Source organism: Pieris rapae, chromosome 20 (genome assembly GCF_905147795.1).
Source record: "Pieris rapae chromosome 20, ilPieRapa1.1, whole genome shotgun sequence".
NCBI lineage: Eukaryota > Metazoa > Arthropoda > Insecta > Lepidoptera > Pieridae > Pieris > Pieris rapae.
In genome coordinates, this window is record NC_059528.1 from 6,861,211 (window position 1) to 6,874,692 (window position 13,482).

General features: G+C 33.8%; 3 protein-coding genes across 11 annotated transcripts in view; 1 reads left to right on the top strand and 2 right to left on the bottom strand.

Annotated features, from left to right (window-relative positions):
* Positions 1-306: 306 nt before the first annotated feature.
* LOC110995963 (zinc finger protein PLAGL1-like) lies at positions 307-5,141 on the bottom strand. Its single transcript, XM_022263420.2, has one exon. The coding sequence runs from the start codon at positions 4,757-4,759 to the stop codon at positions 3,269-3,271; it is 1,491 nt and encodes a 496-aa protein (XP_022119112.1). The 5' UTR covers positions 4,760-5,141; the 3' UTR covers positions 307-3,268.
* Positions 5,142-5,331: 190 nt separating this feature from the next.
* On the top strand, positions 5,332-8,285 carry LOC110995950 (elongin-C). Its single transcript, XM_022263398.2, has 4 exons — positions 5,332-5,487; positions 5,684-5,798; positions 5,909-6,104; positions 6,296-8,285. The coding sequence occupies exons 2-4, from the start codon at positions 5,693-5,695 to the stop codon at positions 6,435-6,437; spliced, it is 444 nt and encodes a 147-aa protein (XP_022119090.1). The 5' UTR covers positions 5,332-5,487; positions 5,684-5,692; the 3' UTR covers positions 6,438-8,285.
* A 2,762-nt stretch (positions 8,286-11,047) lies between these two features.
* The window catches only part of LOC110995965 (focal adhesion kinase 1), a 106,827-nt gene continuing 104,392 nt past the window's right edge, over positions 11,048-13,482 (bottom strand). For all 9 annotated transcript variants that reach the window (XM_045632521.1, XM_045632519.1, XM_045632518.1 and 6 more), the window contains one exon: positions 11,048-13,417. In XM_045632521.1, coding sequence (XP_045488477.1) covers positions 12,853-13,417 — 565 coding nt within the window. In that variant the 3' untranslated portion in view covers positions 11,048-12,852. The remainder of the gene's footprint in view (positions 13,418-13,482) is intronic.

Sequence of the window (13,482 nt, forward strand, 5' to 3'; positions counted from 1 at the left end):
TTTCGTATTCTGCTCTCGTATTATGAAACTTAGCAGCAGGTTCGTAATGGATTCCTAGCTGCAACGGTACTCCTATTAATAAATTCGTATATATTTTATAAAGTAATTAGGCAAATAAAAATCTTCTAAACATGTCCTAAAATTATCTTGTGTGCGCAAATTCGCGCGAGTCGCGGGCAAGTTACTATGTGATATGCAAAAACAGTTTCTGTTAATATCAAATAAACTAGGGTTCATTGGCCTGATTATAAAAAACTACGTCATTGATTCGGTCCACGCTTATCTATAGGTAAATTAAACAAAATGTGATGTCCAAAATTTATTTCAATGAAAATGCTATACAATTATTATTATACCAGGTACAATTCTCATTTATAACAATTGTTTGAATGAAACAGTCCTCAAGAATACAATACTTAAACCGGGGGCAAACAGAGTTTTAATTTTTTAAATTTGGAACATTGAGAAAAAAAATGATACATTTTAAGTAAGGAAAACAAAAAAGGTTTTATGTCGCAAAGCGCCCCGGCGTCTGACACTAAGTTAACAGACTCATAAAAAACTCGAATAAATTCCAGTTATCAATGAATTCATTCTTGCGGACTGGCAAACTATTATCATGTTACATACTGTTTTACATGAATTAAAGGAAAACTGGTTTCACATGATTCAAATCATTATCATTTTTATTTTCATTCATTGAACTTAAATACAATTTTAACGTCACTATATTTGCGATAAATGCATCAAGATATTTTCCATAAATACGACCAAAACTGTATCTAACTTCGTAGGCAGACAATCTTGTAAAATTTTAAATGTTCGATAAAAATGCCTTATTGCTCGAAAAAGCGTAACAAAAATAGATCACTTTATTAAAAAATCTTGTAGAAATCTAAAAAATATTTTTTTGTATACACTCCAACTAATTTAATAAGGCCCCTATTATGTACCAAGTTACGTATATCTATGGATTAAACATCCTACTACGAGTTAAAAAATAAGATTCTTTGAATATCCCGATACATAAATTTCACTTTTTTTTTCTTCGCGGCTTCAATACTTATTGCTCGTAGCACATTCGTTGCATATAATCTTACGTATGTACCTACATAAATAAAATATTCGAACACTTATTTGTAAACAAAAATAAAATTATTTCATTTTTTGGCTTTGCACAACATGTATTAGAAAATATATAATATAAAATCGAGTTACACTCAAGTCATAAAAAAACTGGAAAAAATAATATAACAAAATTATGCATAATAAACTTGAATAGGGGAATAATGAACACTTTTAGTGCAACTAAATAATAAGTGGATACTTACATTTTAAATACTATTTATTACATTTTAGGTAATAAATTAACATTTATAATAGAAAACATTGATATCATAATATGTATATAGAGACGGCTTTTACTACAAATTTGGCGGCGATTAAATCATTTTCTAACCGTTTGTTAAATTCAATCAATATCGCAACTCGTATCAGTAAAAAAATCTTTCTGGAACACACACGAATAAGACGATTTTAAAATTGTAATTTGTTTTTAAATACATGTTAAATAGCAATTCCACTGTTAAAAATAGTTATGTGTATTGACTAGTGAACGGGCTTGAAGACTGGTGGTCGAAATTAAATTAAAAGTCTATCATATAAGTAAATAAACCTTGTTTTTTTCACTATAGCTATTGTATGAAGATTCTTGATCTATAATCTATATATGCATACATGATTTTATATGTAGATGAAGATGATATTTTTAAATTTGTTATAATTTTTTTTAATCCCCTTCTGAACGGGACATGTATTGTTCTTTTTATCAAATATAAAACGACAGCTATTCTTAATTAATATACAAAGCGATATATACTTAAAGTATAACGATTTTTCAACACACACTAATATAAACACAATACGTATGCCAACCAGCCCTTTGCATGTATTTCTCATAGAAAAATTCTATTCTCACTAACCTAAGTATTAATAAATTTCTTAACGTAAGAATAAGTTGTAATTGAGGTAGATTTAATTTTTTACAGTCCTATTATCCTAAACAATTAGAATTATTTACATATTCAATAATAAAGCGTGTACAACATTTGATCTCTCATTTGAAGCCATACTAATTGAAACTGTAGTTCTCATAAGATTAATATTTAAAAATTAAATTTTGTTCCATCTGAACTGTTGTACTTGGATCCTTAATAACAAAATAAAATTTAGCACAACTAAAATTAAAAAGTAGATTAAGTTTTTAAAATATTTTTCAATGAATTCAAGGCACCTATTACATCATATGTACTACTTCAATGTACACAGATAAACGAGACATTTTCATCAAAAGGTTTTTCCTACCTAACATTTTGGTACAATATAGATACATCATGCCAATGTCTTAAACAAATTAATAATGAACACTTTATAAAGAGAAAATTCAATAGTTTTTTGTAAGGCCACACAAAATATTGCTTATAATGAAATTACAAATACACATGAGTTTTGGCACATTACTTATATTGAAACATTTCAGACCAAAAAAGCTGTATAAGGAAGCGAATGCCTCTAAGGTATGATATCTGGTTCAGACTTCAGCACTATTGAAAAAAAATAACAGTTTTCAGTATTAAATCTACGATAAAGAATAGATTAACCATACACTGAAATCGCAATCATTGTCTATGTAAAATATTTCTATAAATGTGGATAATTAACTCATAATATTTTAATGATCCATTTTTTGTTGTAAACATGTAGTTGGTTAATCAAAGATTCTTTAGATAGACAAGCAGTTACTCTGGACACAACATGATACAGCAATCATTTATAGACAGATCTGATGTTGACACCTTTTTAAACATTCTAAACAAAAGACATAAGCTCTCAGTATAATTCTCGCGTAGAAAACAGTGAACCACTCAAACATATAATACAATCCACTGCTTTCAAGAGCTGTATGTCTTCTTGCAGATCCTGTTCAGCTTAATACTTTTACAAATGAATAGTTACTCCATTAACTATTTCATTACGAGGCTCTCAAAGTTGGTCCCATTTATACTCAAATGTCAAACATGTACACTAAAAATAATTTACAATCCGAAAGTACATACATGACTAGATTACATATTCATGTAGAATTCGGAAACATTTTGGTATACCTGAAGTGACGACACTGTCGCCCTAAGAGAATATTAAAATCATTTAGACTATTACAATGTTACCTAGTGAGGTAGCTCAGTTATAAATGCTAGTCAATTACTGTCTAATGAGGAGGGGGTGGTGGGGGCGGTGGTTTCGGACTTTGAGCAGTCTGAAATGCTTGAGTAAAAGCTGGCAATCTTTGCTGATTTCTACTATCTTCACCAGAGTAGCTAGGCTCATTCTCTTCAAGTAAACCTAACATTTCTCTTGATAAACCTGATGGTCCTTCCCCTGGGTCTAACAATAGAGACTCTACATTACCAGAACCAAAATGCACATCAACATCACTCAACTGCTGTGTTGTTATAAATGGCAAGTTTGTTGGCGTAGGGGAAAATGGTGGGGGTACAACATAAACTACAGGATATTCAAGTATTTCTGCAGGTGAAGGTGGCTCCTCTATCTTTATATCTAATTCTGGTTCCACTTTAATATCTAACTCAGGTATTTCAACAATTATATCACAGGCAGGCACACTTGTTCTACCATCTGCCTCTTCTTTTGGTGAAGGTGCTTTCCAGAGCTCAAACCCAGTTCTAGGAATTGGATAATCAGTGAAAGTTTCCTCAAAAGTAGAGATATCTGGTAGAGAATCCCGAGATGTACCAACTGCGGCTGACTTCCATGATTCCTCTGGATGAGCATTTTTTACATGTCGAACTAAATGATCTTTCCGGCCAAACTTCTGAGGACAGTAGGGACATAAGAAATCTCGTCTTCCAGTGTGTACTACATTATGCCTACGAACATCTTTTGCAGTAAAGAATCTTCTATCGCAATGATCACAAGTATACTTTTTGTCTGTCTCACTTTTCACAGTACGACTCCCAGTATGGACTTTCAGATGATACACAATATCTTGTTGCGTACTGAACACTTCGTCACAGATCTTACATTGCAGATTCCCTTCTTCAGCAGAATGAAGAGCTGCATGCTTACGATAACTAAGCTGAGATGTGTATGATTTCTTACAATCTGGCTTGTCACATATATAAAGGTTTTTAACAGGGTTGTGCACCCTGACATGGTTTGTAAGATGATCTTTGCGATTAAAAGTTTTGCCACAAACTGTACATGCAAAGGCTCTAGCTTCACTGTGTATTAGGTTGTGGCGAACCAGTTTAAATTTTGAATTGAAGCGTTTATCACAAAGGTCGCAAGAAAAAGGTAACTCACCAGTATGAGACAGGATGTGTTGGCTGAGCTTGCCGGGGCTGGAGAATCGTTTTTCACAAATAGTGCAGCCGTGTCGCTTGCTTTTATCGCGGCGCGGGCGGCTAGGACCGGCCTCGTTTGAGCCGCTATCGCCGCCCGCCGCCTCGATCTTCTTGGGCGGCAGCGTTGGCACTCGTCGTGCTACCTTAACAGTGCGGAACGTGTGCTTGACACTGCGGCCACTTCCACCACGCGCGACGTATACCAGCTTTGAAGGCAGCTCAGAGGCGGGCGGTGCTATGAAGCTCTTCTGCGCGGTGGCCTCATGACTTGCCTTCTCCTCCGTAAACTTGGAGCCACCCGCCTCGTCTTTTGGGTTCGGTGGTGGACTGGCCATCTCGCGCTCATCTTTGACGCGCTTCTCTATATCGCCGTTCGTTTATCACGCGTCGATTTCGTTGCGGCTCCCCAATAGCATTGGCTCGTCGCGATGGCAGAAAACATTTCTGTCACATTGACGATCTGGAAGCCCTTTTTCGTATTCGTGTCACATGGTTCTCGCGGAATTTCTGGACTGCATCCTTGTTTTGTAATGTACACAACTTTTTATTCAACCCAGTTCACTGCTTTTTAGATGAAGAAAGCAGAAATGGAATGATAAACCAGGAAATTCGATTTTTTCTACAAAAATACGTAGCGGTTGACAAGAAATGTCAAAATAATGGATTATTAGACTAAAGCCAAAAAGCAAGATCCATCACTACCTATGTCAAAACTGAAAAAAAAATCCGCCGAATGACGACAGGATAATCAGATGTTACCGTTTCAAAAAATATATGACTATAGACTGTTAATACTGCGATGATTCACCGCTATTTTAAGTTTACTTAAATCCTTTTTTATCTACAATCTATTGCTATCTATCTATTTTAGTGACACTGTCATGTGTCAGTCACTAAAATTAAAAAAAAATTATGATCGAAATGTCAACTTTGAATCTGATTTTCTAACCTACTTGATAATTTAGATTATTTTACATTTTTAAGAAATTAACGATTTAAGTTTTACTTTAAGTCTCAACTATTACGCAACATATTATTTGGGATCAGCAAATAAATAATACAGGTAGGAAAATTTTCGATTACTATTTGTACATTATTTTCTGTTAGTCATTGAACCATTACAATACATTATTATTGTTTATAAAGTTAAGGTAGTGCTTGTAACGAAATAAATGTAATATTTACTTACCTAATATTCACCCCGTCTTCCGCCTTATTCCACAACTCTTTTTTATTAGCAGCCTTAATCAATGTTGCAGAATATCAAAATGTCTGAAGCTAATGTTGGATCAGCTCCAGCCTCAGGCGGAGCATCTGCAACTAGTGTTGCTGAAGAACAGCGTTCTGGAAGCGCTGCCACAGGATTTGGCTCTGGTAAAGTTGCTTCCACTTAGACATAGTATATATATATCTAACTTGGATATTTATAAAATAATCTTCCCTAGCAGTCCTTAAATTTTCATTAATTTGTGTTACATTCACAGTGGCATCAGAAGAAAAAGTGTATGGTGGTTGTGAGGGTCCAGATGCAATGTATGTAAAGTTGGTATCATCTGATGGTCATGAATTTATTGTAAAACGGGAGCATGCGCTTACATCTGGAACAATCAAGGCCATGCTTAGTGGTCCAGGACAGTTTGCTGAGAATGAGGCAAACGAAGTTAACTTTAGAGAAATACCGTAAGTCTTTGTCTTTATTTGTATACAAACAAAAAAAGAAAGATTTTCATCCCTCTTTTGAATATAACTAAACCATTCCATGCTTTTTGTTATCATATTTCTAAAAAATAAAATATATTCTGTATTTTATATTAACTATATGATATTAAAAAATATTTTGAATGATATATATCTTGATGTCCCAATTTCAGATCACATGTGTTGCAAAAAGTATGTATGTACTTTACATACAAAGTGCGCTATACAAACTCTTCAACGGAGATACCAGAGTTCCCTATTGCACCAGAGATTGCCCTGGAACTCCTTATGGCTGCAAACTTCCTCGATTGTTAATTTGAATTGGCATGCACTAAATTACTTGCGCTTAGAGTTAAGCTAAAACAGAGCCACATATCCAGATGTGAGAATGTGTCAACCATGCCAGTTTATATTGTAGTTGTCGTTATGTTTGATATGAATAACATACTGTTTGGCAGTCTACACTGGTATTAGACACATATATTAACCTCAATTCCATATTCTAAACAAATATGGCAAAACAGGAATAATTATATTTCTCGGTTTACGGCTGTTCAAGTATTATGTAGTAAGATTAACTGCAATTTATTCATCCCTATCCTCTTGTCAGCAAAAGTAAGCAAACCTCTTTAAAAATAATAGTACATAAACATATTAAATTTTTTGTAGGAATCCTTGATAATACATTTCATTTCAAGCATAGACAAGCATGCGTGGGTAATTTATGTAAAAAAGTAAACAATTATTGTTTCCCGTAATCCCGAAATAAGGAAATCAATAACCCACCATATTGTGCTTACATTATACTTGAATGAGAAAGAAGAAAAAATAGAAAAGAAAATTTGCCATATTTGATTAACAGGATACAGGACACGATATGAATTGGAATTGATTTATGAATACTGGTAGTGCCCTCTATTATCATTTAGCATTAATTTAGGTAACATGATGAGACTCTAAGTGTTAAGCGAGTCGGTGCAGATACTGTATTTGGGTGCTTGTAGACTTGTTCATCTGAATAGTAGACAACTGTTTAAATATATTGCAGCCAAAATCTTCTACATTGCCACGAAGGCGCATTTTATTTTTAATTTTAAAACTATTGTCTACAGAGGTTCTATCATACAATGGGGTAATGTGTTACAAGACTTAAGATACATACGCGTCTTTGTGAATTTTTAGTCTTAAAACGAGCACCCTCTGCTGTTTTTCAAAATTATTTTTTTACGATTTAGCCACAGAATTTAACACTCTTATGAGTATTTTTACTGTAATTTTTTTAAGTAGTAACGAAACTTCAAGTAAGAACATCTACGGCTATCCAAAGGTTTGGAATAGCCTGGATCTAGTTGAATTTGTACATTGTACATGTTTTCTAAAAATGGCTTTAATTTTTAAGGGTTTGCCGCTTTAAATCGACATGTGTCATATGTATGAAGATTGACATTGACATTGATGTGAAGTGTTTTTGATTTGTATAAAATATAAAAATTGTTTAATCGCGCTTCTAATACCAAAATAAAGTGTTTGCTTTAATAATAAGATTTCAAATACGTTTTACAAAACGATATGTCAAGAGTCATTTCAGACAATTGAGGTTTTGGAAGCCTGTTTTTTTGTTTAAAATTTTATTTGTCGTAATAACTTAGCTAATATGAAAGTGTGGCCGATGGATAAGTCAAATTAATTTTAATATGAATTCATAAACAGATGAACAATGACGGAAGTGTAGACGATTCGTCTCGTGATCTAACAATAATTAATCACAGCATGTAATTTGGCAAGATTTTGCGAGAAAAATGTTAAACAACCATTTCATTTTGTATACCGCTGATTTGTTCAATAATTTTTTTAAGTATGGCAATAGTTCGATATTAAAACGCTAAATTAGCACCTATAGTAAATTTGTGATTCTCGAAAATCAGCGATATGCAAACTGGTTCTATTTCAAAAGGCCCTTCAAATATTTTGTGGTATAATATATGAATAATTAACAACATTATTTATGTTTGATACTTGCAAATATATATTTCACTATAATTGCATTTTCCTATTGAGTAATCTGTGGACATTGTATAATTCAATAAGTTATGATAAGAATTTCCCTGGATTAAATTGTTTTTATCATTTGTATGTTTTGCAAATAAATATTATTTCTTTTCATTTGAAACATAAGTTCCGCTGTTGACATCAATGGTATGTCGATATATCCAACCCAACCAAACCAACTAATCAATCAATCAAAAGATTTTTATTCATATAGGTAAATAAGTACACTTATATATTTTTTTGACGTACATAACGTCAAAAAAATATATAAATTGTAAATTTACATTTACTACCAGTTCGCAAGTCAAAGGCGTAGAGCGGGCAAGTAAATTGATTAAATGAAATTCGAATGATCTGAATGAACCCACCTAGTAGTAATTTTATGACCCAGTGGTCAAGTTTAAACTAGCATAATTTTAACTATATATCCTATACACACACACAATTTTGTAGAAATAGCCTTTTTTTATTAAGGGAGAGTTTACCTCGGCAAGTTTTTCCTGCCGTTCTTAACCAATAATATCGGATTCTATTACTCGCTATTTCCAGTGGATTTACCAGCAGACTGAGTAGGCTGGAGCCTAGGGCGGCAAATTTGGATACCGAATTTTATTTGCTACCTCATAGATTAATCGAGCACACTACCACGACGTACAAACAGAACGAGAGCAAACAACGTATATGGCGAGAGAACGTTGCGGTATTTGCTAGCGCGGCTAATAAATAGTCTACCCAATAAAATAATAGATACCAGCTTAAACCTCAAGGCGCCACCAACAGTCGCCTAATGCGGTAACAGCAGAGCCTTATCCGCTTCCTGACATGCGATGCGGCGGTTGCGTCCGCCTCCTCACGCCCATTGTTGCAGAGGATGCTTGAAACAGCAAGCATCTTTCACAGACCGGGCCATACGCATTTACAAATAGCTAGGGAAGATCGGGTCCAGTACTTGCAGGGATGGGTCATCATCCTTTCTTAATTAGATAATAGATAGCCTAACACTAACCAACATAAACTCTACATTAAAAAACTACTTTTACATGCATTTGTCGCGCTCCTAAACAAGAAATAGAAGGTTACATTAATAAAAACCACAGCGATTTTCTAAGTAGCATATTATGATATATTATATAATTTTGTAAAATAAAGGATAAAAAAGATATTAAAAAGAATATTATGTTTTGTATGACAGTTTTCTGATTTTTTGAAGACAGAAGTCAAATATTGCTGATGGTTTTCCACTTTTATTATACACTAGTGACCAGCTTCGCACGGGTGCAATGCTGATGAAAAGCAGGTTTTTATTAGGTATGTATTGGTATTTCCGTCGCTGGGAAGCTCCGATAATATACGCGTTCGATCGCGGCTAAATAAGCTGTAATGGGCTGTATTAAATGAACAATGTATTCAAGGTATTTAATTGGTTAAGGATTAATGCTGTATTGGTTAAAATCGCTTCGAAAATTAGCCATTATTTGTCTAAAAGTAAATGACAAAAAAAAGTTATTGTGGTTTATCCATAAGAGATAGACATAAACCATCATGGACTTTTCTGTAGACCTTTTCAATGTGTACAATACTTAGTACATTATTTTCAGCCTGCGTTTGCAATGTAAGCGGAAAAAATGTAATTATTTACGACATCACATTAGAAACCTCAAAAATAACAGTACTTCTCTACTATTCAATGGGTGTTATTATACATATAAACCTTCCTCTTGAATCACTCTATCTATTAAAAAAAAACGCATTAAAATCCGTTGCGTAGTTTCAAAGATTTAAGCATACAAAGGGACATAGGGACAGAGAAAGCGACTTTGTTTTATAGTATGTAGTGATTCGGTGTAGCAAACTTCAATATTAGGTATAGTTATGGTAATCGATTCCTACTGTTGGTCAGAGTCTGCGAACTGGATTGGTGTAAGTATAATTTTGTGCTCAAAAATTTATCGTGCATTTTAACGAAATTGTTGGATCATGAATGTAATCTAGGACATGACAATAATATTGAGACAAAGGCCGCAAAAACTTCTCAGTCGCATAAATAAATAAAATCTTTCAAGCTACGCGTACGCTGTACAATATGTCGGCGGCAATATTAGAAAGTCCTTCGCATAAATTATTTTGATTGAAAGATATTCATAGACAAAACAGTAATAAACAAGCCGGATATAACATACCGTTATATAAACACTACATGTGCTATAGTGATTTCAGTTGTGTTTGGTTTAAAATACAAAGTCTACATCTAAGAAGTGAAACTTCTTTGTAAATTATTACTAAGGTAAAAGCCCTTATAGATGTACCACTAGATGATCACTCCATGTATTTGTATATCTATATTTACACTGTTTACACACTATATGTTAATGAATAAATAAAAAATCTGCGTTTACTTCATAAGACGTTATGCGATAGAATTTCCATCTAAAGTTCTATTATGTAACTTCTAAACGGATATATCGACCAATAGTGTGTATTTTTTGTCTGTCTCACTTTCTTACTACCGGTCTTAATCGCTCTCTCCCTATCCTTCGACAATAACGCTGCACATGTTCGTGACGTTCCGTAAACAATTACCCACATGCGCCTAAAGTTTTACTTCTAAAATATGTATAAAAGCGTTGTGTGCAAGGGAACATGTCCACAACCATAAACAAGGTAGCTATTATAAATAATTGTAGCGGTGGTCATATATTATATATGGCAGTGTTATACTATGTATTAGGTTTATATTACAACATACAAGTCGTTCCTACTCGCACTTGAATGATATAATATTGGGTGTCGGGGATCATATTATGCTTTTTTGAGAGGTATTTTCCCGCTTGACATGAGTGGGAAAGGTAATCAATAAAGATGAAATAAAACAAGTATTATGGTTTGTCCTTTATTCAGTTTAATGCATAAACAAAACCCAGTTCACATGATATATCTGTATAATCTCGGGCAGCCCACAACTATTATTGCATACATTCACTACGCTTACTATCGTACTTTGGAATGAAATCCTGCTAAACAATAAATCAACTTTACATAAAAATCGAAGAAAATAAATAAAATTCTAATTACACAACTTATATTTATCGCTACAAATTCCGTATGAGATCTTAGCTTATAATAAACTTTGGATAATAGGTAAAATAATATGGACATTATTTGTACATTTTTACAAAAAAATGTTAGTAGACATCGAATACTGCGTAATCTGAACTAAATGCGAACTTGTGACACTGTCATAAAATATATTCTATAATACTTCGATTAAACAATTATATAAAAATTATTGTTTGCCACGGAAGATATCATTTTGTTTTGTATAAAAACGATAATATATCGCAAAAATATATAATCAGTGACGTAATTCGGGCGCTAGGAAGCACCTAACCACTAGAAAAACTATGAGAATGAAATATATGAAAACATGAATGTCTATATTTTTTGATTATGGTTAAGCATAAACAAAAACTGTATTATTAAAAAATTTCAGCCTGTGTTCTCGATGACAGCTGTCACAAGACTAAAGTCATATTTCACCAAGTTTTCTAGCGGAGTGTTGCGCCACTGTATACAATATATAAGGTAAATACAAAACTTATATTGTAAGGTGTTCGAGGAATGTGCTTTTGATAATTAAAAAAATGTTATTGGATATGTAATCTTACGAGAAGCAACATTATAAAATTTGAAGCACAACAATGCGATATGTCAATCTCGCATATACCTCAGTAAAATCCATTAAAAAAATATAAAAAATCCGCAAAAGTAAACAAATACTAGCGGATGCTAACGTAAGCATCCCGTATGCAAAATGGATCACGTAAAGCTAGCAAATATGTATTTTGTCTGGTACAATTTTGATACAAAAAAACAATCTCTTATAAGATTGCAACTTCTTTACCTCAGGTTATAGACAGTTTTGAATGCAAAATTAGGGATACGATAGTATGTGCACGTGTCAAATGTATAATTTTAAATGATAAACAAACTCACCTAATAAAAATTGGTGGAAAAAGCAGACTTCGGTATATGCGACATATATGATTATAGACACAAAGAAATGGTGATGAATGTTATCTAATATGTAGTTAACTTTAACCAAGCATTTGCGTTTTACTTACTCATAGAGTATTTTCATAATTAATATTATGTTTGATGCAATTGTCTTAAATGATGGATTGTAAGTAGAAAAGTATTAAAAAAGGTTACAAATTTTAAATGACATATCGAAGATTAAATTTGTGCAAGAAAATTTTCAAAAATACTTCATATCGATGCCAAAGCAGTAGGTAGTCTTTCTACAAAACAAAATAACTATGCCCAACTACAAATGTGATATGAATGCTATGTTTAAAATTTTCTTGCCAAAGGCTTTCAATTCTGATGAAATAATATAAAAGTTTGTCAATGAAAATTGTTACGGTTATGTTAAAAAAGTTTTTTAAATTACACAATCAACGTATGAGTACGCGTATGAGTACGCGTACGAGTACGTATAAACGCAATACGCTTGGTAAAAATTATCACGACATCTAATCGCTAGATATTGAGCAATCGATAGATTGTCTTTTCGCACTACAAGCTTCGCAAACTTCGAACACAATAAATGCAAATAAGTACCGTCACCATCATAGCCATCAGCGACACGTAAAATCAATGGACGGGTGATAATTCCTCTGATTTAGCCTTGATCGTGATTCTGATCTATCGGAACCATTTTCTTGCTAATCGAATAGATCGGCGGCGAGTCGATCTTCCCAGAGATCGCTTGGACTCGACTCTTGACCGATTCGATCGGGGCCGTGTCGATTTTGGAATCGTCGATCGATTGGGAATGCACCTCGTTGCCGTAAATGTGTGGTTCGCGGACGTTTCCATACAAATTGTAGTTGTGTATGAGGGTAGACACTCGATTGGATGTGACAGGCAGAGAGTTATGTTCTCTCTGGTGCTCTGTGGGTATGGTGGGTACGGTCGTCACTGGCTGGTTGACTTTGAAGTCCGGTTTGGGGTCCTCTTGGATGGACGATTGAGTGCTGAGAACTGGGTTTTGCGGGATCAGCGTTTGGCACTGGTTGTTCTGTGTGAGAGTTTGGTTTTGTGGGCTGTGGATGGTGGGAGATAGGTCGGCCTCCGAGAGGGCGGCTCGCCAGTCGATGTGAGGGTATCTCTCGCGAATGCAATCGACGACGTCTAGAAGGTTCTTCGCATCCATTGCGAGAACGTGGGCGGCTGCTAACATGCTTCTGGGATGGGAAATATGAGAATTTATATTTGCCAAATTGCTTAAACAGTTTTGTAAACATAAAAT

What these genes read in the sequence shown, in the direction of transcription:
- LOC110995963 (XM_022263420.2), bottom strand. Translation starts at nt 4,759, where the DNA reads ATGGCCAGTCCACCACCGAACCCAAAAGACGAGGCGGGTGGCTCCAAG.
- LOC110995950 (XM_022263398.2), top strand. Translation starts at nt 5,693, where the DNA reads ATGTCTGAAGCTAATGTTGGATCAGCTCCAGCCTCAGGCGGAGCATCT. An exon ending in TGCCACAGGATTTGGCTCTG is followed by an intron (nt 5,799 to 5,908) that starts GTAAAGTTGCTT and finishes TTACATTCACAG; the next exon opens with TGGCATCAGAAGAAAAAGTG. An exon ending in GTTAACTTTAGAGAAATACC is followed by an intron (nt 6,105 to 6,295) that starts GTAAGTCTTTGT and finishes TCCCAATTTCAG; the next exon opens with ATCACATGTGTTGCAAAAAG.